The sequence below is a fragment of the Ctenopharyngodon idella genome, chromosome 15 (assembly GCF_019924925.1).
Source record: "Ctenopharyngodon idella isolate HZGC_01 chromosome 15, HZGC01, whole genome shotgun sequence".
Taxonomy (NCBI): Eukaryota; Metazoa; Chordata; class Actinopteri; order Cypriniformes; family Xenocyprididae; genus Ctenopharyngodon; species Ctenopharyngodon idella.
In genome coordinates this window covers 24744682-24772268 of record NC_067234.1, presented here as the reverse complement: position 1 = coordinate 24772268, position 27587 = coordinate 24744682, and the positions used below count along the sequence as shown (strand labels likewise).

Below are 27587 nucleotides of genomic sequence, written 5' to 3'. Positions count from 1 at the left end.
TATTTAAACAGTTATGAACCATTTTTCAGTTCAAAGAGTTGACAGCTTGAATGTTAGTAATCTAATATCGAATAACATACTAAAGAGCTGCTTTTCTCCAATGGACTTCCACCAAATATCCCATCTCATGCTATGATAGCAAAGTGTTGATCATAATAACTAGGAAATCTTTGATTCTTTAATTCCTAAACAACTTTCATTGTGATTACCTCTCTATGACAGCTCTCAAATCTCATATTTCTTGTACATATTCAATTTTAATATATTCTTGTTTATTAATAAATATTAAATATTAGGGCTGTCAATCCATTAGTTTTAATCAAATTAATTATAGGCTATATCAATATTTGCTGACAAAGATTTCAAATGAAAATAATTTGACATTGTGGTAAATGAGTAAATTATTGAATAAACATTACAAAATTTGGTTTTATTAAGTCAATATTTGTTTGTTTTCATTTTTATATCATTAAACCTAAGCCTACATTCTGTGTGCTTTTACTGCAATGGGAACAAGCCCCATTAAAGCCTGTACACACCGGGACGCATATGCGCCTATCGCCAGCGTTTTTCGAGACGATTTTCGTGTTTAAACCCAAGCGATTTTCACTGGCGATGCGCCGAGTGAACGTGCAAATTCACTCCCTGACAGTATATGGCGCTTTTGCTGAATGGTGGTGCAAATAAACATATTTATGATACTAATAAAATTAAAGAAGATAAAAAATACAGATATAAAATGGCATATACGGCATATACATGACATGAGGAGATGGTAGTCAGAAACGGTAGTGCAAATAAGTCACAATGACAGTAGTGAAGTAGACATTCTCAACTATATTTCTTGAATGTTTAAGGAAAAAAAAAAAAAACAGTAAAAATACAGAAATAAAACGGCATATAATACACATGTATTGGTGTGGCCAAGAACTGGCAGAGCACCCATAGTTTGTAGGGGTTTCCTCGTCTACTTACTTTCTCTTTGTCGTCTTGGTATCAATGTGTGCTCGGCAAGACCGTTTTGTGCTTGGACGCCGCCAAGACGCATTTTACTGTAACTTCAGCAGCTCCAGGCACGTCAACAAAAGCGCCAGTCTCATTGGTCGGCCAGTTTTTAACGCGGCATGTCAAACCAAAAAAACGAACCCAAGGCGTTTTTTTAAAAAAATGACGCTTTTACGCCTGGCGTTTTTCACGTCAGTGTGCACACACACATTGGCGCCCTTTGTTTAGTCACGAGGCGTTAAACGTCAGCAATAATCGTGCGCGATATTCGTCCCGGTGTGTACAGGTCTTTAACATTCTGCAAAATATCTCCTGTTGGAATATCAACAAAGTTGATAAATTGGGTGAACAATTCTTTTTCCTCACCATTTTTAACACTCAGTTTTCCTACAAAATAAAATGAAAATGTGACTGATCACAAATCATAAACCACTCCATATTCTAACCAGTGACACTCAATACTTCCAAAGGAGACTCACTGGAAAAATGTGCCTGTGGTGACATTTCTGCAAAATTATATCACGTGGCTTCTTGCAGGTTTCATAACATTTATAAGGTGAAACGTCCAGTAAGTCACAGGGCTCAGAAATGAAATGTCAGTTAAGTTAAAAGGTTAGTTCACCCAAAAAAGAAAATTCTCTCATCATTTACTCACCCTCATGTCGTTACAAACCCGTAAGAAACATGAAGACATAATGAAATCTATTTCTGTCCCTCCATTGACAGTCTACACAACTCACTACCATTTGACGCTTCAAAAAAGTTTGTAAAGAGATCGTAAAACTAATGAACTGAGCAGTTTATTCCAAATTTTCTGAAGGGACACGATCGCTTTATATGATAAACAGATTGAATTTAGGCTTTTATTCACATACATGGATTCGTTTTACGATCTCTTTATGAACTTTTTGTCAATGGAGGCACAGAAATATCTCAGATTTTATTTAAAATATATCTTCATTTGTGTTTCGAAGATGAACGAAAGTCTTACAGGTTTGGACCGACATGAGGGTGAGTAAATGATCACAATTTTTTAATTTTTGGGTGAACTATCCCTTTAATGTTGTTTGAAAACAACGTACCTCCTACACTAAACCTATCCGATTTAACATCATGAAAAACTCTTTGACTCGTGTTTCACAGGACCTGTACTCAAGTGCATCATGAGTGCAATGCTGTGCAAGGTGAGCTACTGAGAAAGCTTACTACATTAGAAAACCACACATATGGAGCTGGTTATGGGATGTGCACGTCAAAATGTATTAGTTTATAAATCATGCACTATGGTAAAAGTGTTTTGAGGTCACAACATAGTATTGTGCAAGGAACCACATGAAAATAGTTCTTTATTAATCAATAATCTGCCCCAGTATTTATAATTTCTCTCTAAAAATAAGTAAATAAATAAAAAATAAAAGTTGGTGTTTTACTGCCTCTAGTGTTCATTTCAGCAGGAAACTGCCATGAATTTTATGTATAAGTACCATTTTGAAGTTCTGCAAAAATGTAGCAATATTTTTCCAATAAGCCTATGTTGAGTACTTCATATTCAATCCATCTTTCTAACCAAATAATACTTTAAATGGGATATAATTAAACTTCAGAAATGTCCCTAAATCCTTTTTAAGTTGTCACAGATAATCAGCTCTTACCTTCCGTAACTCGAAAGGGGAATTTGAGAACTGTCAAAGGCCTCAAACACTTTCATGTTGGGTCTGTTAGGGTGGGTAGGCAGGCTTATTTATTTAGTGCCTTTCACACAGAATAACAGATTGCATCTATGACATTGCTGTCTTCAGTCTTTTTACTGAACTCTCAGACCTGATAAGCATCTTTACGGTTTTGGCAGCAACAATACAGTTACACCTGTTCTAATAAACTCCCTATGCCCTCTACAGCAGCTGTTTGAGAGCCTCGGACATATGGAAGATGCCCATCACAGCTATAGCCACCAGACTGGATCTAACTTCATGGAGCTGTTTCTTCTGCAAATCACATTAGCCTGTCCCTCATCATTTACAGAAGTGGCAAAACACATGACAAAGTCCTTCCCAGTAATTCCCATTGTACTTATGCTGTTGAACTTTTATTATATTGCCAAAATAAAGCAGCTCCATGTAGAACCCTGTGGTTATTTTGTTTCACGGCAGGTATCAGTATTACCTGGTGCTGCTCCGTTTCAAACTAGACATTCATTATTCAAGCAGTTCAGCAGAGACTAAAGACCTTTAGGTAAATAAAACATGAAGTTGGCCTTTCCATCCTTTCTGACAGCTATGTGTTCTACTTTATAAAAACTTTGGCAAATTCAAAGTGGCCTGATATCAGTATTTGAAAGCTCAGTGATGCCCATGAGGGTGATACTATGCTGATTCAGTCAACTATATATGCAACATGAAAAACAACAGTACAACTATGAATATACATGGGAGCTGTCAAGTCACCAGATCCACATCACAGTTAGGATGACCTGATGTCTCATCTGCAAACATGCATCATGCTGGTCAGGATGGCTCTGGTCTGGTCTACCAATCCCTTTAACTCTGATATGAACCAAAACCTCGCAAAACCTGACATGTTTGTCAGCTACCAGCAAACAATGAATATCAGCCTCCAAAGCTGCTTTCTATCTCAACAGTAGAATATATTGGAATAAACTGGTCTCGTCAGATAGTCTTGAACAGACAATGACAAAATTTAACTGCCTACCTAGATAACATTTTCAAATCAAATTTTTAAACATCATTATTATTATTTCAATCAAATTTCAGATGCATGTGTGCATGGGCGAACATTCAAATGCAATTTTGTATGTCAACAATCAAAAATAACTTTTTGGAATCATGGACTAACTGAAATATTGAAATAAATTTCTGGACATCAACAATGAAATCATATTTTTGGTCAGAATGGACAATTCGAATAGAAAATTTGGGCTTTTCAAAACGCTCTGAATGGTTCCTCCATTGCTTTGAACACATAAACAAACATACAACGGAACGGTGTAGTCCGATTCACGAACAAATGACTGAGCCAGTTCTTTCAATCACTGAAAATACTCACAGAATTAGTAGTTACCAGACTGAGAAAGTCTTACAAACGCTTAAATGAACTAACTTACTGAATCAACATATGATTCACTTACTGAATAGCAGTTTAGCTTTTAGGAGTGGTCACACGCAAGCAAGCAGATTTCCCACCAGATTCAAATTGACTGCTTTGTTAGAAATTGACTTCTGTGTGACCTGTGTTTCATATCGCAATATTGACAGTAGACACCCTTTTTGTCAGAAAATTTTTGCCAAAATTTATGTGACGCGACTGCATCTTTACTCAGTTATGTACTTCTCGAAATTTAGTATATATAAGGTTTGCAAACATTAAAGGCCCTGATATACTTCAAACAAAATCGAAGAACGAACTGATGTGACGTCATTTCGAACAAAATCAGGCCAAAACGAAGTTCGTTTTGTGTTCTTTTTCGAAGTTCGAAACGGCTTGCCAAAGTGAACTTTCAGGAAAAGTTCGCTCCAGCTGCAAATCACCTTCGTACTACCATTGGTCCGTGACGATAACGTAATAGGAGGTGTGCGCTGAGGCTCCGCCTTCATTCGCGTGGAACTGTTCTCTGACTCATTTCGTCTGTAGAGTTTGTTGAGGTAAGAGCTCCGCGGGTGAAAACATGAACACACTGTATAGCCGCTTTATAGTACAAAATGAAGTTGTGCTTCTGATGAAATGAGGCACTGACACTGGTTTTCATGTTTGAAACTGTAAAGCTGCTTGCTTTTAAGCCATCTATTGAATAAAGTGCTATATAAATAAACGTGACGTGACTGGAGTGCTAATTTGCAGAGCTCGTACCAACATACTAATGTTGTTATTATCAGACGCTTTTCTTATGCTTTCTATAAAAATGCTTGCAGTTTTCTCATTTAGTTGTGTTTATTTTATTACTGAGAAGAACGTGTAGAGCACATATTTACATATTCATCTAACCATCGCTCTCAGCAGTGTGGGCGGCGTCAGATGTTCGATACCAGTATATCACTGGTCACGCATTTCAAATTTCGTTTTACTCCTTAACGAAGAACGTAAAAGAACTTCGTTCGAAGTATATCGGCGTCTTAAAGGTGCAGTGCGTAAATTTATCTTGTGGTGAGGTTGCAAACAGCACACACCCCTCCCTTTCGGAGAAGCTACGGTGGCCGTCTGGCTGACATGTTGTCGTGTGAGAGAGCAGAGAGTAGCTTGTGTGAAGCAATGAGGTTTTGTCCGTTTAGGGATGCTGTAGAAACATGCCGGCGAATAATGGCGACTTGACATGGAGGGGGGACCCGCGGTGTATGTGATAGAAATGGCTCATTCTAAGGTGATAAATAACAGTTTATGTAAGGTCTTTATGTATCACTGAAAACATAGTTATGTATATTATATTGCATATCTGTCAATAGATCCTCCCAAATTTTACACATTGCTAGGGTGCGTTTTTTAGTCAGCTATGGTCGTAAGTCCCATTGAACTCTATTAGTAACGACGGAACTTGCGACCATAGTTCGCTTTGGGAAACGCACCCCTGATTGGTTGTTCATATGACAACGTGAAGTTAAATCATTTGCAAAAGAAAAAAAATGTATAAACATGTAAATACATTTGTGTATGTTTTAATGCTTGTATTATCTATATGTCCAGCTTAAGGTGGACAGTGCTGCAAAACATCTCAGTATCTGCGAACAGTTCTGTAGGAAACACTGCGAAGAAATATTTTAGAATGCCATCGTCGAATAAAACGTTTAAACAAACCTATAAACAACAAAATTGCTGTCTAGGTAACGTTAGGCAGTTCACTAGGTTTTGAGACACGGCCAGTACATGTCCATTTCTGGGTGTTAGTCAGTCGGCTGACAAGCGGTTTAATGATGTTTTGCGATATCATTATGTATCCACATGTATGGCAAAGAAGAACAAACGAATATAAATGTGACGGATGATCATTCTGATGCAGTATGACAAACGTCACATCACCATCACAGCTGACTAGCATCAGCCATTAACACTGCAGACGTTACGCTAAATAAAGTGAAACTGTGCGGGAACAACGGATGAATTTTCAAACAGACACGTGAATTAATATATACTGCCTTTAAAAGCCGTATACATATAGAGAAAAATAAATAACAAAGTGTTAAAGTATGAAATTCTGTACCTGCCACCTCCCCCTGATCCGGGCCGAAGCGCCATCTTAAACAGCTCAATGAAATGACGTCATCATTCAGGAGAGACATGCGACACTTCCGGGGTCACACCATCAGCTGCGTCACACCTCCTGGAAAGACTGGAACAGTTGGAAACATCCAAACTGATACTTTTCATTTCAATGCTTTTTTATATACTCATTTTACGTTTCGTTTTACAATTTAAAAATATTTATTATATAGTAAACTTAGACATTAGTCCTTTTAATTTGTAAACTTAAATGTAAGTTATTGTATTGTGTGTTTTTTACACGTTATTATAATTTCAATCTTTCGCAAATAGCGCAGTTTTTTGCTCATGTTCAGTTCTACCACCTGCGTTTGTTGCAGTTCCTGTAAGTGCACAGGCGATGGCGCCTTTGTAGTATTTGTCCCAGATATCGCAAATGGGCTCTGGTTGTCTCATGGGGCGCTAGACATCACTATGGCCTCAACGAACAGGGTACAAAATAGGACCTGAAAAGTTTTTACTTTCTTCTTCTTTCTAGTTCATTTTCTAATAGGATTTTTATTTTCTACTCCATTTTCATATTTTAATTTTATATGAAATTTGCACTTGCAGTCCGGTTACCAAAATTTGGAACATAACTAAATACAGTTTAAAAATCATTTCTATTGGTTTTATTAGTTATTTTTTTAAATAGTTTTATTTCTTTTTTTATTTCAACTTTTAATTGTAGTTATTTTAGTAGGCCTACATCAAGTTAAACTAAATGTAAATTATATATGTTGTCTTGGCAACTAGCTGTAATAAAATACATAAAATTCATGTTTTTTAAATATATATATATATATATATATATATATATATTATTTGATTTCGGTTAATGTTTTTTTTTTTATTTCAAGTATCGCTAAATAAGATTTTTTTGGTTTTAGTTTTAGTTAACGATAATAATCCTGGTGTGATCTTGGTGCTTTCTAAACTTTAAATAAACATTAACATTAAACAGACAATCTTTATCAAATTAAAAAGTAATTAAATACACAACATATATTTGAATATAAATCATATAAAAATTATATAAATCAGATTATATAAATCATATAATAATATGTCGCTTTGTAGGGGCTAGCTAGTTTTGTACTAAATGTGGTTATTTGATAAATGCATATTTTGTATAAATAAACATTTTGTTGATCTTTTTTTTTTTTTTGGACAGGAAATGAGATAGATGAAACTACAAGGTTATGCCAAGGCTTTTTGTTAAAATATGTTGGCTATAAAATAAACTAAAATTCAAATGTACTGCTAATGTCATATTTACTTGATTATTAGCTATTAGTACAGTTAATTAAACACTGAATGAATGGGGAGAAAACAGTATAGTTTATTTATTTATTTTGAATAATGGTACCATGGATGGGGGGAGACTGAGGGGGAGGAGACTGAGTTTGGCTGCATGTTAATACATTGGACAAGATTGATATTTCTCCTCTACCCAAGCCCATTCAGCTCTCTGAATAGCCACCTTACATAAGCATTAGGATCCATTGAGCAGCTATGAAGGACGCTGTTTCCCCACTGAGAGTAGTGGGTTTAGCTCGAGGCCAGCCTCGTCAGAGGGCCTGATGTGAATACAGGCAGGTTCCAGCAGTGGCTCTGTGACCCAGGTGAACATTAACCCACAACTGACTCAGAGCATCCCACCAATCACCATAAATCACCGGATCCCGCACCAGCATCAGCGTGGCCACTGCTATCTGTCAGGACTCCCTTTTACAGTATGATTCGTCTCTGAGCTCCCATTTAGACACGAATGGCCTGAATGGATCTATTCTCATTCTATGTGGGTCTGTGTAGAGAATTGATCAATAAACTACCAAAGGATCACACAGGCAGGAATGATAAATTCCTTCACAGAGTGTGTGGGGTCATGAAAATGTCTGTTTACATTCAGTTTCTCATCTGTAAGGATTTCACTATCATTGTATTTTGAATGCAGTGTGTTTCCCTTTAACAGATGCAGAACAATGAGTGATTAATAATGACGTTTTTATTCCTCTCTGCCAACTTTGCTTCCAGTCTTCCAGCTGCTGTCAACCTGTCAAGCCATTAAGTTTATTTCACTGACTGTATGCTTTGGATATTTATGAACTGTGTGAATTCACTGAATTTATGAACTTTCTGAATTTCTAGTTTTTTTTGAAGACAGTGGAAATTATAAATAACAATGAATAATTTATTTATTTAAATATTTATTTATTTAAATTATCACCAAAAGTTTGGGAAATTATGTTTATATACAGTATAATCTATGTATGTATGTATGTATCTATCTATCTATCTATCTATCTATCTATCTAATATGAATACAATGTACAATGTTTCAAAATATAACAGTTATGTTTTATTACATTGTTATAAACATATTACATATTATAAACTATAGATATTTAACATTACCATATATATATATATTAATGTTAAATATCTATAGTTTATAATATGTAATATGTAGCCTATATTATATATATTATGTTTTATTACAGTGTATTCTATAGAAATTATATGCAATAAAACATAACTGTATTTCAAAAAGTATTATAACTGTTCAGAACTTCAAAGGCTAATTTTAATCTCAGTTTGAAACAGTGTTACCAATTAGCCCTGGCAGAGATTGGCCTCCTGACCTCTGACCCCTGCTGGGTTCTCCTGCCCATTAGAACCCTTTGGGGCCCAGCTGGAGTTGATGTAGTGCCCATTCTCTTCTGACCACTAAACACACAGCTACATTCAGTTTGTAACTTCCATTTTCTGTCCCTTTGTCCCTTCTCTCTGTTCTCTGTGTGTCCATCTTGCTCTCATGTTGACCTCTGAGTCTTATTCGGAAATGAAGATCCAGTCCTTCTCTACCTATATAAGAAACATGTGGGAATATCAAATGATTATTGGCATCAAATACTTATTGCCATGAATATCAAATGATTATTATCAGCTTATTCGAGCTGAAAATGATCTTGACAAAAAAAAAGAAAAAAAAAAAGAAAGATGCACATGAGTGATATTTTATATCTTCCTTCCTTCAAAATTTTCCTAAATGGTAGGTAAAATTATGTTTTTTAATTGAATTTTTTATTTAAATTTATCCAGGTCTATATATATATATATATATATATATATACACACTTAATTTCCTCTTCCCTAGAGGACAAAAAGTAGTGCAGTTTACCCCCACTCTCTCCTGCATATTGACAAAACATCAAGTATCAAAATATTGGTAATATTAAAGTCTGTAATTGTATACCACAAAAAAAGGATCATTTTCAACATCATTAATCTGAAGTAATATTAACACTTTATTGTGTTTTTGCCATTAGCCTTGTTAAAATACAAGAATTACAGGCCAGCATTTACAGCGCTGTCCTTGAATTGAACTAATACAATGGTTATAATCATTGTTGTTGACTGTATTGTTAAATTGGCACCTCCTCAAAATGCTAATAAGCATTTCTCTCTCTCTCTCTCTCTCTCTCACTGCTCCTCTGCTCTTTTCAGGGCAGCGCAGTAAAAGAGAGCAGCAGTAAGATCTTTAGTGGCTCCCTGGGAGCAAAATCAAAGGCCTCATTGATAACCAAACAGGGCGACATCATTGGGTTACAAGTGTATACTCAGCAGGACGCTCTCTTTCATAACTCTACGAGTGACTTTAAGGCACATTCAGCTGAAAAAAAAGTTTTAAAGTCACAATAAGTGTAACATGGCTACAGTATGAGCTGCGATCAGCATCAAGCTAAGAGGATTGCTCAAAATATACTTTTAGGTGTCTCTTCAAGCAATTTTTATGTGCTATTGGTTGATTTTTATTACAACTAACATACTCAATTAATTATTTTAATTAATTTTATTTTTGCTAAATTTTCAAATGCCTTACATTGTGACAATCACATTTTCAATCCTTTGATTATGCAAACAAGAGTGAATTAAACCATTTTAATATTTATTGTGTAAAACGATTTATATAAATTTTAATACCAAAATACAGCTTTCCCACATTTATGATGTAATTTATAACAATTTTGCCCCTAATCAAGTTTTTTCAAAAGTTAGTGTACTAAGCTAGTGTACTTTTTTGTTACCAAAGAGACAACAGCATCAGTGAAAAGATGTGATGTTTGAAGAAAACAAAGAAGCATTTGTAAATATGTACATGCTGTACAGAGTATTTTTATTGGTCATCATTTCCAGTAAAGCTAGCCATTCAAAAGTGTGAAAATATTATTTAATTAGGCTATGTGTATTTAGGAAACGTAAAATGCTGGCTATGAAATTAGGCTTAACAAGACAAAAGAGTTGGACATTTCCGAATTGTTGGTCATATTCCAAAAATGTTTGAAATATCCACCGCAATCTTTTTCACCAAAAAAGGTTAATAAAAATGTCATTTGTTAGTTGACAAAAATCATGGTTCAGAAAAACAAAATAGTCAGAGGTCATAAAGAAAATATTCCCATAAACACCCACTTGCCTAATTACAGGTTTTTTGTCATACATTTGCAGTCGAATTCTATCCTGCAGGGCGTACTGTGTCATAACAGCAAATAAAGAAAAAAATAAACAAAACTATCCCCATTCACAATGACCCGTGAAAACGACTAAAACACCGTATTCTGCTGCCAGGCCAGTATCACTTTGTAAAGAAACACTACTTGCCTATAGACTGAACATGTAATACCCATGTACATGACGTCATCGCCATTTATTTACATGACAACGGATTTGGGGGGCCTAAAAATGCAAACTGTGAAAACGGGTTTCAAAGTGTATGTTTTTGAAAACTATACCATTATCGTCTCCATGTAAACTACAAAAACATGAATATGTAAAAAACGGTGACATCATGGGCATGCGTATTACATGTTCAGTCTATAGGTGTGTAGTTTTCTTTACATCACCAACTACTTGCCTGGCAGCATAATACAGCGTTTTTAGTCGTTTTTTTGTGGGACAGTGTGAACGAGGATCCTTTTGACGTACACACCATATTGCCAAAAGTTTTGTGACGTGCACATGAACTTTAATGACATCCCATTCTTAATCCGTAGGGTTTAATATGGAGTTGGCCCACCCTTTGCAGCTATAACGGCCTCAACTCTTCTGGGAAGGCTTTCCACAAGGTTTAGGAGTGTGTTTATGGGAATTTTTGACCATTCTTCTAGAAGCGCATTTGTGAGGTCAGGCACTGATGTTGGCGTGAAGGCCTGGCTCGCAGTCTCCGCTCTAATTCATCCCAAAGGTGTTGTATCGGGTTGAGGTCAGGACTTTGTGCAGGTCAGTCAAGTTCCTCCACACCAAACTCGCTCATCCATGTCTTCATGGACCTTGCTTTGTGCACTGGTGCGCAGTCATGTTGGAACAGGAAGGGGCCATCCCCAAACTGTTCCCACAAAGTTGGGAGCATGAAATTGTCCAAAATGTCTTGGTATGTTGAAGCATTAAGTGTTCCTTTCACTGCAACTAAGGAGCCACGCCCAACCCCTGAAAAACAACCCCACACCATAATCCCCCCTCCACCAAACTTTACACTTGGCACAATGCAGTCAGGCAAGTACCGTTCTCCTGACAACCACCAAACCCAGACTCATCCATGGGATTGCCAGATGGAGAAGCGTGATTCGTCACTCCAGAGAACACGTCTCCACTGCTATAGAGTCCAGTGGCGGCGTGCTTTACACCACTGCATCCGACGCTTTGCATTGCACTAGGTGATGCAAGGCTTGGATGCAGCTGCTCGGCCATAGAAACCCATTCCATGAAGCTCTCTACGTACTGTTCTTGAGCTAATCTGAAGGCCACACGAAGTTTGGAGGACTGTAGCTATTGACTCTGCAGAAAGTTGGCGACTTCTGCGCACTGTGCGCCTCAGCATGCGCTGACCCCACTCTGTGATTTCACGTGGCCTATCACTTTGTGGCTGAGTTGCTGTTGTTCCCAATTGCTTCCACTTTGTTATGATACCACTAACAGTTGACCGTGGAATATTTAGTAGTGAGGAAATTTCACGAATGGACTTGCACAGGTGGCAACCTATCACGGTACCACACTTGAATTCACTGAGCTCCTGAGAGCGACCTATTCTTTCACAAATGTTTGTAGAAGCAGTCTGCATGCCTAGGTGCTTGATTTTATACACCTGTGGCCATAGAAGTGATTGGAACACCTAAATTCAATGATTTGGAGGGGTGTCCCAATACTTTTGGCAATATAGTGTATGTCATCTGTATGCGAAAAATGCAAAGGAAAAACTTTTCCATTTTTAGTACATCATTGTCATGTAAACGTACCCTAAAACTGTTTTATTAAAAGAGAACCTTGTAAAATAAATAAATGCTCAACCTAATTACAGCAGTCTAGCCTATATTGTTTTCAGGGAGCCATGTTTTCCCAGCATATACTCTGCACCCTACAGCAACAATGTGGTCACTCTCACTGTGTGGCATTGGCATGAGTTTCATTTCTATCAACAACATGCAGCTCATCCTCCAAGTTTAGTAATAGCGATGTGGGGAATTTTAAAAATTGTTGTTTCAGACCTGTAGGAGGAAAACAAAAAGCAACAGGGAGGTTTTCTTCCAAAAATGCACGCCCCATCCTCTCTCACGCTGCTGAACAACATACAACATATTTGACATTAAAGGGATAGTTCACCCAAAAATGAAAATTCTGTCATCATTTACTCGCCCTCAAGTTCCAAACCTGTATGAGTTTGTTTCTTCTGTTGAACACAAAAGAAGATATTTTAAAGAATGTCAATAATCAAACAGTTGACGGTAGCCATTGACTTCCATAGTAGGAAAAACATATTATGGAAGTTAATGGGGTCCATCAACTGTCTGGTTACCAACATTCTTTAAAATATCTTCTTTTGTGTTCAGCAGAAGAAAGAAACTCATTCAGGTTTGGAACAAATTGAGGGTGAGTAAATGATGACAGAATTTTCATTTTTGGGCGAACTATCCCTTTAATGAGAAACACTTCAACTTAAATCAAGTCAAAGTCAAAATACTGTGCAAACTATAAAGTTTGAGATAACCACAAGGTATTTAACAAGACAGATTGTTGTAGGAAGGAGGGGAAACACATTCCTAACACCCATGTCATAAAAATGATTGTGTTGAAAAGAAAAACTGCAAGGAACAGTAAAATTCATAATACTGTAGCTTGGCAAATACTAGACTATAATATTTAGTATGAGGAAATGTATAAGAAATACAGAATATGATCTAATTTCACATTTCAAATCAGAGACAGACCAGTGTTATCAATCTTGAGCAAGAAAAACTTTACTTGAAACTTTTTTTGTAAAGCATAAATAGTGATTTTAAAAGATTGATTTCATTTTATACAAAAATAATACAATGTGGAAAGAATCACATTTTGTATAAATCCAGCATAAAACAGGAGAATAAACCAGCACTGTAACCTCAGGTCAACTGGCAGTGGGAACATAGTCAACAACATTTTAAAAAAAGCATTGAAGTGACCTTTTGACAAGTATTCAAACTCTGAGATGGGGCTAAAAAGGGACGTGTGCACTAGTTTCTTCAGTTTACCAAAATGACAGTGTCAGTTTTCAGTTCATGGACGTATATGCCAGTAAAAAAAAAACAAGGTAATAAGCCACAATAAAGACTATTTCACAATGCTTCCTGGTAGTTCGGAGTTGTGTGAGCAAATAATACTGTTTGAAATGGCGAATGGGCTCAATTTCCCAACTTTTATGAAATTCCTACTGATAACAATTACCCTGTCCAATAACAGGACGCTCTTTTTCACATATCTCTCCACCATGACAATGACAGTTTGATTGTAGGTCAATATTTAGATTAGAAAAGCACGTCATGATTCATGGCCGTTCCCTTCGGTATCACAAAGATGGTGAACGTCTATGCAGATTTAGACAGAGTTATCTGTCTCTCTGATCGACCGTAAAATTAATCCAGTATTCCTTGGATGGGTGTCTGTTGTACTGAGTTCCGCCATCTGAACGCTGGCACAGAAAGGTGAACCTTATCTATCTGACGACACTAATGCAAATAGTCAACATTGACAGTAGTGTCTATTTTAAAACCAGGCTTACAGGTAGATCAATAGGTTCAGGTCTTGTTGAATGTGCTTTAACATTTATCTAATTTTTAAGATTTGATGTCAACAAAGTTGTCGAAAAAGACCTTTAGAAACTGCTCACTCCTTCACATTGCATATTCCAATACGTCATACCTGTTCCTTAGATTGTCACATCCTGAATCACAGTTTACATGTTTAGACAGATAAAACAGCACTATCAAATATTTACATCCTTCATAATAATGAAATAATAGTGATATAATAATTGCTTGTATTTACATCCAACTGTACAGAACATTGTCTAAGCATTCAGATCTCACGGAAGACGTCTTTGCATCACAGTTATACATTACATAAACCCTTACAGATGCTTCTAACATTGGCTGATTGTCATTGGATCCACACAGTTCAATTATAATGTCTTCACTGAGCATATCTGGAAACATACTGTGCTCTTATTCCAGGAACTGGCTGGAAAGCAGGTGTCTTTTCATTCCTTTCTGGTGCATCTTTGTATCTGTAGCTTTGTCTGACCATGTTTTCCTATTTGTTTGTTCTTCAGGATCACCCATGTTCATTAATATGGTTCGTCCATCACTGAGAAGTAAAATACTGTCACTAACGTGTGTACCCTTGTTGATCGTCCGAGCCAGACTTCTTGTCTCCCTAAGATGAAACAAAACAACCTGACAGTGTCCGTTCCTGTGGGTTTTGCCCTCCATTGCAGCCCCCGGTTTATTGACTAACTCATCATCCAACGTGCCGCGAGCACATGTTATGGGTTGCCACAGATACGGGCACGATGAGGGGGAATGAAGGTAAGGACGATGTGCTCCTGTTGCTAGGCATCGAGTAAGTCAGGTGTACATGCTCACCAGGCCTGCAGCGGACACTGCAAAATAAAGAGAGAAAGAGGAAAGGGTCACATAAGTATTCTGTATGAAATGAGAACAAATCCTGAGAGAGTGGAATTTCCTTATCAGCCACACCTGACCAAATATATACCTCATCCCTGTGCGCTCTTTTCCATTGTAACTGACGTTTTCGTATTGTTTGGGTGTTTTTACTCTTTCTTTGGAGAGGGAGAGGCAGGTGACCCTGTCGTGACCCGCTGGCCGACAAACAGACGCACCTGATAAAGGTGCCGGCCAGCTGCTCAGACTACACTCATTAGATGCAGGTCTCTAAATGGAGGTTCGGTTTTGTTGTTGAGCTGAGTGGGATAGCTCGACAAACAGGAGGGTTATAAAGACCGAGCATGGTTTGTAATGTCCCCCAGAGTCCCACTGCACCGCCCAGTCCAAATACAGCAGGCTGATAAGAGCTTTAAAATTGCTCTCTCAGTACTGGGGGGTTGAGGAACCACATACCTGGGATATCTAAATGCTTTCGACCGAAGTTATAATAACCTCACACAAGAGAAATATTGAGGATATTTGCAAATTATTCCGAATTAGAGACAAGATCTTGATAACTGAAGCACCAAGTTCAAGCCATCAGGGTCTGTACTGCCAGTAATGCGGCAGCGTGGGAAATTGGGCATGTAAAAACGGCGACTGCAGACCGCATTTCAGGCTAGAGCGGTCACAGAGCGCAGGGGAAAAGCCGTAATTACTGCATACACTCCCATTCACGGCAGGGGAGCCGAAGGAGCACTAGGGCTTTGATTAACAGTGAGGATCATTTCCTGAACTCACTGCTAAACTGGACTCAGGAATGACTGCATTGAGAGCAAGAAAGGAAAGGAAAAAGAAAGATATAAAAAAACCTGTAAAACCAAACAATAGATATAAATATAAAATAACTATAAAATTAAATTAATTTCACTGAAAGAAAGAAAGAAAGAAAGAAACAAAGAAAGAAAGAAAGAAAGAAAGAAAGATGTGACAAAGAAAGCGAAAGGCGGTTTCATCAATCAAGTCGTGCTCAGGCTGGGATCACGGGTGACTGATTGGTCAAGCTGTTCAAAAGGAAATAGGAATTCTGAGGAGTATCCACGTTGGCTCGCTTCACTGAATGAGATGTGCAACAAACCCAGCTAAACAAAGACACTGAAGCAGGTTGGGTTTGTGTGCAGATTCTCTGCCTGATTAAAATCCCATTGGCCTTTATACGACTGAAAAACTCAACATCAGTCCTATCCAGAAATCTTATGCTGATCACTTTGAGAAATGTTAGTGATTAAATGTTGTTTAACGTTGCTTAAAAGCAATATTCTGAGTTGCATCAAACATACACAAAACTTTACTGTACAATTAACATACTCTTAGGGTAGTCGTGGCCTAATGGTTCGAGAGTCAGACTGGTAACCTGAAGGTTGTGAGTTCAATTCTCAATACAGTCAGGAAATGACTGAAGTGCCCTTGAGCAAGGCACCTAACTCCCAATCACTCCCCGGGCGCCACAGCAAAATGGCTGCCCACTGCTCCAGGTTTGTGTGTCCACAGTTTACAGTGTGTGTGTGTTCACTACTCACTACTCCTAATGTGTGTGCACTAACTTGGATGGATTAAATGCAGAGGACAAATTTCGAGTATGGGTTACCATACTAGGCCTTCATATGTCACTTAACTTAACTTAACTCTTGCCAGTATATGGAGATGGATTGTGGATTAAATATATAAAAATGTCTGCGAATGTTAGAGTTGGTAGGGTCTGTCCTAATTTGAGATATGTAAAAATGTTTTCTGGGATCTGGTATGAAACAAATCCAATGATTAACATTTTTTTTGGTATCTCTGTTCATGAGTTTTTTTTCTTCACCACCATTATGTTGCCCAACTGATTGTCATAAATACAGCAGATGAGCGAAAAAAGTCACATGACTAAAACATCAAGAGTATATGGCTATATAGTAGAATAGTAGAATGGTGAATGACTGACCTGTTTGCTGGAGGACATTGAACTCAGTGTACTGAGGCTGTTGGCGTCTGTCACCACCATGGTGGGGGGAAACCGAGATGAGTGAGAATACTGGGGTGGCTCCTGCTTGTGTGAGTACACTTTAAAGATAACACAAACAGAAGGTCACATCAACAGGTATTTAAAAAATCTTAAAAAACTGACATTTATTCTAGACCTTTCACCCAAAAATGAAAATTATCCCATGATTTACTCACCCTCAAGCCATCCTAGGTGTATATGACTATCTTCTTTCAGACGAACACAATCAGAGTTATATTAAAAAATATCCTAGCCATCATAAAAGTAATCCACGCGGCTCCAGGGGGTTAATAAAGGGCTGAAGTTAAGTGATGGGTTCTTGTAAGATAAATATCCATATTTTAAAATTTATAAATCACAATAACTAGCAAACGGCCTTACACAAGCCAAGTTACGGGCGAAAGAGTAACCTCTGATGTGACGTATGACATAGGATATAGGTGTAGCGTAAGCTTAGACGCTTCTCGCGGTTCAAACAAATAGAGCTGGGCAACAAACTTAAGCTCCTCTCCTAAATCGAAATCCTCTGATATTTCTCTTTAAAAATTTGTGACCGGTGTTTTATTTTGCTCTATCCTCTGCGCTTCTACGTTCATCAATACGTCATGCGTTGGGTCAGGGGTTACTCTTTCACTGAACTTGACTTGCATACAGCCATTTGCTGGAAGCTAGTTTTATAAATTATAAAGTTTTAAATATGGATATTTTTTTTACAAAAACTGATAGCTTCACTTCAGAAGGCCTTTAGGAACCCCCTAGAGCCATGTGGATTACTTTTATGAAGGATGGATGCACTTTTTTGGGCTTCAAAATACAACACCCCATTTACTACCATTATTAACCTTAGAAGAGCCAGGATGTTTTTTAATATAACTCTGACTGTGTTTGTCTGAACAAAGATAGTCATACATACCTAGGATGGCTTGAGGGTGAGTGAATCATGGGATAATTTTCAATGTGGGGTGAACTATTTCCTTAAATTAAACTTGACTAGATCAGTAGATACTGGACAGAGGATGTGGACTGACTGTGTGAGTGTGAGACGGAGGCCATGAAGGGCTGTTGGCTCATGTGGCCGGTTGACTGTTGCATGAGCTGCTGGTGTGGGCTGCTTAGCTGCTGCGAGAACTGCACCGGCTGCAGCGCTGCCAGACTGCCTGCAACGCTGTTGATGACAGGTACCGTCTGTGCCTGCGACGTGTTCAAACCTGGATGCGAGAACAATGAGGCGTCAAGTGGAGAATGTATGAAGAATCTGAACAGGAATGCAAGTTGGTTGGATACTCACTTTGTGCGATGGCCATGACTCCAGAGAGGGGCATTATGAGGTTGGGGGTCTGTTGATGCACATGGTGAGATGCATGGATGTTGGTTAGGGTGCTGACTGGAGGAAGACCTCCACCTGATACAGAGATCTGTGAAGAAAATGCACCAATAGTTCAACTGAATAACTAGAGTGAATGCTTCCGTCAGAACTGTTTCAACTGTACTCTTATCTTAAGAAGGTGTCGGAGCCCTGACAGAGACACAGAGGTTTATTTGAATAAGCCGAGTTGAGAGGAGGCCATGCACAGACAACCGTCTGACTACTCAGATAAGCTGCTGTCATACTCCCTTCCTCCTACCCTGCCGTTGACAGAAACCCACCCTAAACAATGATGAATTTGACCTAATAGTGTAACACCGCAGCCTTGCTAGAAAAATTAATGCATAGAAAATTGTCCTGAAACAAAAAGCTACATGAACATCTCGCCCAACTCAAACATTAGTGTTCAGATAAGCAACTCCATTGAGCGCCGGTGTCACTCAACCAACAGAGAACAAGCACAACTCCACCCTTCTCCTCCTCTGCGGGGCATTTAATCAATACAAACAGAATGTTTCTTTGTCAGGTTTGTTGGCACAGCCACGGCCGTGCCCCTTTCTCACTACCGCTGGCTAACATTTGCTAAGATCGGCCCTGCAGTGCACTATGGGCCAAGGCCTGCTGTCTGCCTCTAGGTTTAGCACTGGGAAGTACAATGCAGCATTTGTAATCCCACATACTGGGTGAAAGTAGTATCAATCAGGCCCTACTTTGTGTTTCTGTGTCAAGAGCAGACATGGTGTTATCTTATCTGGGCTCAGAAGTGCTCACCATCTTGGCGTCAGGTGACAGGAGACTGTGACTGGGGTCCAGTGCACCCGGAGACACCTGCTGTAATACTGACTGGCTGGTTACCATGGCATTACTGCTATGGTGATTGATCGTCGAGGAGGAACTGACTTCACCAGGACCTTGTTGGCTGTACCGGACACCTATAGAGGAAAAAAGCAAGAAAGAAAATAATCAGATTTAGTCTCCTAACTGCTTTAGAACTCAGGCCCAGTCTGTATCTGTTGGTTGCAGACAAGTTAGGGCAGAGCAAACAAACAGGGCCCTCTGAACTGGTCCCTGAACGGTCAAGGTCATCTGAATGTGTACATGTGGGTTGTCCGCAACTCTAAAAACTATGCCGCACTGACCTTCAGAACTTTGTTGGAAAAATCTACGTCAGGAGTGTCCAATCCTTCTCCTGGTGAACCACCTTCTAGCAGAGTTTGGCTCCAGATTGAATTAAACAAATAGCTAATCAAGGAAACTTCCAGGAAGGTGTGTTGGGAGCTAAACTCTGCAGGAGCAGGATTGGACATCCCTGATTTATGTGAAAAAAAGCTTTATGAGCTAATAATGCGCTACTGAAGCTTAATTCTCTGTTTAGACCTTTTACTCTTGAACATTCGGGGCCACAGGAATCCAGCTTGTCTCCTATCGAATGGATGTTTGCCAACCCCAAGCTCCACAGATATGAACATGGTAAACATTACTCAATTAATGCTAATGCCATACGCATTCTTCAGTCCAAAAGTCTTCACTCCTACATTCAAATACCAGGTTTGGCCAGCCAAGCAAGATGATGACACAGCCGAATGAAATACAACTTATTTGTGATAGCCTCTTTCCCTGAGTGCTCCCAGAGTGACGCACTAATCAAAAAGCTAAATGACTAGCAGAACAGCAAAAAAATGACAGAAAGGTCTTAGAATAAATCGATTGATCCTTTTTTGTGTTTCATTGTGCAGGGGAACTCTGCAGACACAACTTTGCCCCCCCTCTGCACTCTTAAGGCATTGCCAGCTCTCTACACTGTCTTGTAAACACCAGCGCAGGACAATAAAGCACTCCATTGGGCCTACAACCTGCTCAGCACACAATGGGCCAGCAACCATAAACAGTCTTTACTTTACTACCGCACACCCACTAAAAGTGTCAGAGAGAGAACAGGCTATTGTCTGACTCCGTCAGGCATTCATTCGGACTGCAGGGATCTCCTCTCACGCTCAATCATTCAGGTCTGCGCTGTCTGGGCCATGCTGACCAGCAGGAGGGCTCAGTTTCTGAGGGAACCAGGAACCGAAATACAAGCTCTGAGACCACAACATAAAAGTTACACGGAATGGTATCATAAACCAAGTCTTAATTACTCTATTCAGAAAAGCAACGAACACTTTCAGCAACCATTGCTGGTAGCTATATCTAGACAATGTATAAGGTTATTGGCTGATATTCTCAAAATAGCTAAATATTGGCTTATCAATCTCCCAGGACGATATTTTATTCTGTCACTACTTTGTTTTACTTTAGCTTTGTTTTCAACTTAAACAATTCACTTTGTAGTCGCCTTTTAGTATTGCTTGACCAATACAAAAACTGCTACCGCAAACTTTGGTTAAAAAGGCAGAGGGCGGTGGGAAATCCTAAAGGGGAGTGGTAGCAGTGGACTTCAGCAGATTTTAAAGGGTTCAGCTCTCCCTGGGATGCATGTAATATCAAAGCCTTGCTCTTCATCCCCAGGCAGTGCTCATTATAGCATTGCCGCATATGAGAGGCCTCCTGGGTCTTAGCAGGACGTACACGGCCTTTCAGCCTTTCTGTGGCCCCCAATAGACTGAGCAAGGACAGTTGAACTCTCCTGTCCTCTGCTTGTCCTTTGCTATTATATTCAGGGGGTAAATTATAAATGATTACTTAAAGGGTACATTTTCTGCTTTCCTTGGTCATGAGTTGACTGTCTCAAATGCAGGTTTCTTTACTAATAATAGATTTAAAGATTTAGATTAATAGATAGTGTTTTAGTGCTTTAGACAAACCACTCCAGCATATTTTACCTAAATAGGATCAAAGAGCATTCTGAAAGCGGTTTGCTTTCCCAACGGCACCACAACACAAACATAAGGAAGATCACAGCCAGCCCCCAAAAACACATATCGGTTGACCTTCCAGCAGCGGCAAAATGGCCTGTCTGTTATCAACAGGCCAAACCTGAATCAATAAAAAAGTAGAGTCTCTCTCCGATCTGACCTGGTAACGACCTCTTAACAAAACCTGGGTTTGCGTAGTTTCCGAGAGGGGGGGACCGGGAATCACCCGTTACCATCCATACCTCGAGCAGAAGGGGCTCATCAGTCCTGTCTGGCCCGAAAAGAGCCAATAGCCCAGCGGACAGCTCCTGCTGTTCTGCTCAGAGCCCAGCCACTGCTTCTATACCCCAGCCCATAAAGGTGAGAGGGGATCCGAGGTGGCCCTCCCCCTGGCCCAGCAGAGATAAATGAACCCCGGTTACAGTCACTACAGTCTTCTAATATGCCATAGACAAAAGGGTTCCCTGCTGAGACAGGGTAAAGAGAGCAGGGAAGAAGGGAGTCCCTTATCAAAGGCCTGGGAGATGTAGTAGCTGAGGATTTTAATTGTCAATTAAGCATGCATAATACAGGCTGTGCCCTGGCAACGTGATGAGGCGTCCTGCTGTGCCATTCTTGTCAGGCCTGCTTCTGACACCAAAAAACAGCTGATTCTGCTGGCAGGGCACTGGCAGAACACCTTGTAAGACCCTCGACTAAAAGCACGGAGAAGAAGACCGACATCATCCCATTCCTCCCCCTTCTCATCCAAATTAACACACAACCTGAGGTCACTGACTGGTCAGGTGTGCAGAGGGAAACACCACACGCAAACAGACAAGCCACTCATTGCTGTGCCAAATGCACAGAAACAAGCAACACACCCACGCCGAAAGCACTCTGGTTCTTTGGCGCTCAAACATGAAAGAGCAACAATAGGTAATGAGCTGGTTGAGTCAAAGAGTGTATTGCTTTTACTGCCGAAGTCTTGCCATATCAAACTAAGTCAATAAATCCTTCTGGGAATACAATTCATTAGATAACAGAGGAGTGGGCCTGCAGTAAACCGCAGTGACCCTACAGGTATAACTAGGACTTAAGAGTCAGTTGAGCCGCATGACCCAGGGTTGACCCTGTGTCCTGTCCAAGGGTGGCTGCTCTTTGTGCCTCACTCTTGCCTGCTGACTTCAGTGGAGCTGAGATTGCAGGTACAATGCAGATTGTTCTTGGTGTGTGTTTCAAAGCTGGGAATAACAATGCCATTTGCTCAGCTCACTCTGTCACTCTCATTGATCACTGCCCTGCTCTCTTTCTTTCCCCCTGATCTCATCAACTACCTCATCTCTTCTTCAACTTCGTTGCCACACCTTACCGCAGTGGAGCCAACAATCAGTGAATGTATTTTCTGACCCTAAGCCACATTCACAGGCTAATAGGAATATCAAAAGAGATTGCAATGGATTTGTCAGTACCTTGCATCTTGCTTGGTGGGGAGCTGCTGGCTTGTGGGTGATGTGGGGAACTGTGTGAAAGGAGGGAGTTCAGACTGTGTGTTGGCCCACTGTAGGCATCCATAGCCAATTTTTGTCTAAAAGCCTCTTCCTTCCTCCTGTTGGCAAACCAGTTGTAGACTCGCACCTCCGTGACCAGGTTGGAGCCAAGCCCGTGAGCTTTGGATGGCGATACTCCTCTCTGGAGGCACTCAGCCCTGAATGTAGTCAAGGGAAACATATTAACATACCTGGGATAAACATGAGGAAGTAGTTTTGACATTCATAGAAAGTTCTTCCTTACCGATTGCACTCCTCTACCAGTGCCTCCCTCTCCTCTTTGCTGGGGTTCTTCTGCCGTTCGTAAGCCTGGTAAAGGATCTGCTGGGATGCAGGCCCCCATTTGAAGCGGTTGCGTCTGAGCTTCTTGCAAGCAGGTTCAATGGCAGCATCCTCCCCTGGCTGCACCATACCCTGCCCAGACTGCGTAAAGTCTGGGAAAAAAAGTAGCACCTGATCCTGATTGCTTTTGTCTGACATGTTGCTGCCACAGCCTTGTGTGGCCTGGTTGAATTCTGAAACATAAAAGAGAAGGATTTTGATGTCACTTTCAGAATTTTCATATAGGACATAAAGTGTGAGATGAGCAAATGTTTTAAATCCTAATTAAAGTACAATCGTCTGAAAGAAATGGATATTTAACCTTTTGATGCAAAGTCATTTTTAAACATTCAGGGTGTGATCTTACACCAAACCACTATGGGTGATAACCTTTGACCTTTGCATAATTATATATGACTGTCTTCTTTATATGTCTTTGTGCTTTTTATGACAACATAAATTCAAAATGGCTGACAAAAAATATGATGCAATAAGTAGCCAGTCTCCAAAAAAATAAAAAATAACAATAGTTAAAACAAAAATTAACCATGGTTTTATTATAGTAAAAGTATACTATAAAGTTTTTTGGCAGCTTGATTATCATTTTTATAACCACAGTTTTACTACAAATACCATGGTTAAACTCTGGCTAGTGTAGCAAAACTATGGTTAATTTGTGGTTACCATGCTTTAACTAAGATAATCATGGTTTTTTTTTTTTTGGTTTTATTTGTAGTAAAACCATGGTTAATTTTCGTAAGGGAGGCCTATCTCTAAAAAAATTCTTACTGCCCTGCACAGATTTGTATCTCTCTAAAATTACTTCATTTTGAAAAACTAATGGAAATGATTTTTTTGTGAAAAAGAAATCCTCTTAATTCATGCATCAAAGACTTAATTAACTTAAAAAAAAAAAAAAATCTGGTGGAAAGTGGTGCTTGATACTATTTAATTTCACGCAGTTGAACCAGGCAGTTTAATATTAGGCTGTAGCTTGGAAAACTGTCACATGCAGCAAGAAATATTAACTTACGTCGCAAGATCTCCCGCTGTTTCCTGACATACCAGGTGTAGAGCGCCGCGCGTTTCTGCGTTTTCATAGGCGTGCCTTTATTCAGGTGCTGTGACAGGTGCGACTGATTGAGGCCTGTCACATCCACCACCTCGCGCTGAGGGATATTGTGCTGCTGCATGTATCCTTTGATCATACGGGCCGCACGCCACGGGTCCTCCCTGAAGAGACCGGAAACATAAAACATAACTACAACAAACTCATTTTATATGATGGCATTATTAGTTTAAGTCACCTTTTAATGGTTGGTTTCGCTTCTTTTACATTTATGATATTGAATTTATAATCTGTTTAACATGTTATATGTTTTGTAAGTGCCTTCAATTGTTTCCAGCGCTAATAAACAATCGTTAATCAGTGTATTCAATAGGTTGTAAATAATTCCAAAGGTTAAAGACTTAAGACTGTGATTTAATTACAAAAGGACAAGTTAGAGACAACTGAACGACTTTATGACAGCTGCATATTGTTCACCGAGAACACTGTAAAGCCATTTCAATAACACAAATACTTAGAAGGCCCTAAAGTATAATTAAACTGTTTTAAAATGGCTCTGTATTTTAGACAGAAGGATTGCGCGAGACAAAAATCGCTAAAAACTACAACAAAAAAGCTGATTAGAGAAACCAAACAAATTTGACAAAAGTATTACGCTTTTATCTAAATGTAATAAAATAAATAAATAGGCCTGATAGTAATATGAAATTAGCTACAAGATAACAACAAACATTTTTATTCATCAACAGAAAGGTTATTAAATGCTAATAAATCCAATGGACTTTATTCATCACACTTCAAAAGAAATATCGTTCACATACAGAAAGCATTTACATTTATCTGGCGAATCTGAAGCTCTACGTGCACTTTACGTGATAGGCCTCATAGAGAAATCATAGAGAAATATCTAGAAAGACTAAACAGAAACATGTTGTAGTTTCGAGTCCGTAGTTTGGTAAGTTTGCTGTTAATGCAACAAAATATTTATCTATTATTAAATATATAGGCTATTCTCTAAAAAATAAAATTAAAAACGGTGTGATGTTTATTGCAAGTTAAATAAAAATAGACCTAAATAATAAAGAGAAAAGGCGAAAAGCGGTATCAAGATACATTAAAACGAAGTTCAGTCTTACCATTTCAGATTAATCCTTTGCTATTGAAATCTGTCCAGACGGTTTGATTTGGAGACTGACAACATATATGTCAGTGCGCGAGCTTGCTTTATAACTTTTGACAATGAATAACTAGATCTCCATTCACGCTAATCGTTCGTCACTGTGTGCCTTTCAGTTGATGATTTATAGGATAAAATTAATAACTCAACTCCACGTGCTTTAGTTTTGATTTTCAGCTTTATTTCGTGGCGTTGATCTTGATTATGTAATTTGTTGAATTATAAAAATAGCCGGGCTAATATAAATATGCAATTAGACTTTCATTTAGGGGTCGTGATTCTTTTTTTTTTTTTTGCTACTGTATTTTAAATAATAAAAATAATTATAGTGACATATAATAGCAATAATAATAATATAGCAATTATCATCAATAGTTTTATTTAAATGGCCTAAAATACATTTAGCCTACGGACAACGTCAAAAGAGGTTGAAATCAGACAACAGCGCGCGTGTATTTATTTTCTTTCGAGAGGGCAGAGGTGGTTAATAATAAATAGATCTTCTTTAGTTGATATATCTCTAAAGAAATAACTCAACGTAGATAATTAGTAACCAGAATGTGAAAAGAGGAAACACTGGCGCGTGCTTTTAAATTTGTAAACACCAGTCAGTAGTTTATCTGTTCTGAAAAATCATCACTGAATTTCGTTTCCAGGATTTCAGGCCAATTTTACGCTAGTAAAAATGTTTCGTTATTACATTATAATAATCTTTGATTCCATCGATTTAACCTGTCACAATAATTTATTTTATCAGTTTTCAGAACATCAGTCAGAAATTAAATTAAACGTGGCATACAAAGTGTATGAACATAACGATTTTAGAAGGCTAACAATTAAACTTTTCTATTTTAGTGTGTTTTACAGGGTGAATTACTACTTTTTATATTAGCACATTTTTGCTAAATGTAGACTTTTTCCGTGAAGATGTTTGTAGGCTATTAGAACGAATAAATAGGCTAAACTGTGTTTTCAATCCTAATGACAAAGTAGCTGCTTGTCAAACGACTGTAATTTAACAGCAACAGTCGGCCTTTAACTGCATTACAGTAGGCTACAATGTCAGTTCAGCTGCTCCTTGTCTCTTTTTCACTTCTATCTCTTTAATTTGTGGCTATGTAAAGCAATAGCCTATATGATTATGTTATATAACAGAAGCAGAAACTTACGCCAACATTCGCTCGATTTCTGCCCTCTGCTCGGCTGCCTCCTCTGTGTTTTGAGACTGCAGCTCTTTCAGTATCGGCGGTGTATCATAATCATCCCCGTCCTCTGAGCCCTCATCTCCTGATAACTTCCCTTTACTGTGTCCATTGGTCAGCGTGTGAAACACCGGCTTTGAATCCGTATCACTGAGTTTGGAACCGGAGGGCGACATCTGAAGACTGTCCAGTTTAACTCCATAAGCGCTCGGGCTTGGGTCCAGGTCTTCCAAAGCTTGCAGAAGCACATCTTTAGTAACTCCAGAGTCCAACAAGGCGCTCAAAAGCTCCTGTTGCAAAGACGTCAACTTGGAAACCATTTTTGCAAACATCTAAATGTTTAGTACGCAAGGAGGTAAAGAGGGAAATGCAGAATGTGAAATTTTCCCTCCTCACGCCTCCAATGAGCTCCTCTGAAGACACCTGCTCCGAGAAGTTAGGCCACTTCCCTGTCGGACTGAATGATATAACTTGCCATGATGCTTCCAGAGGGCAGGCGATATAAAATATGGTAATGAGTGGGCGGCTGCTGAGGGCTTTTATGCAAATGAGCTGTCCTGGGCCATACTGACTAACGCGCAGGTACAGCGTGTTTACACACTGGCCTGTTATCAGCACAACTCTGAAGAACTTTGGACTTTGTCGACTTTTGTTAAAGCGCGTAATAATAATAATAATAATAATAATAATAATAACAATAATAATAATAATAAATATGTTTGGAAGAATATGCATCTATTTATTAAATGTTGCTGTATAAACTGATAAGTTATAGATACAATTGGGATCACGTGACA

At 38.8% G+C, this 27587-nt stretch overlaps 2 protein-coding genes across 7 annotated transcripts in view; both read right to left on the bottom strand.

Annotated features, from left to right (window-relative positions):
* synrg (synergin, gamma) overlaps positions 1–6335 on the bottom strand; it is a 53795-nt gene extending 47460 nt beyond the window's left edge. For all 6 annotated transcript variants that reach the window (XM_051861942.1, XM_051861943.1, XM_051861944.1 and 3 more), the window contains exon 1: positions 6212–6335. In XM_051861942.1, the coding sequence (XP_051717902.1) occupies positions 6212–6246 (35 nt within the window). In that variant the 5' untranslated portion in view covers positions 6247–6335. The remainder of the gene's footprint in view (positions 1–6211) is intronic.
* Positions 6336–13519: 7184 nt separating this feature from the next.
* On the bottom strand, positions 13520–27242 carry hnf1ba (HNF1 homeobox Ba). The gene is made up of 9 exons (XM_051861952.1): positions 26758–27242; positions 24376–24575; positions 23266–23536; positions 22944–23179; positions 19409–19569; positions 18560–18686; positions 18300–18479; positions 17212–17330; positions 13520–15220 (listed from the first exon to the last, which is right to left on the bottom strand). The coding sequence occupies exons 1-9, from the start codon at positions 27120–27122 to the stop codon at positions 15200–15202; spliced, it is 1680 nt and encodes a 559-aa protein (XP_051717912.1). The 5' UTR covers positions 27123–27242; the 3' UTR covers positions 13520–15199.
* Between the last annotated feature and the right edge of the window lie 345 nt (positions 27243–27587).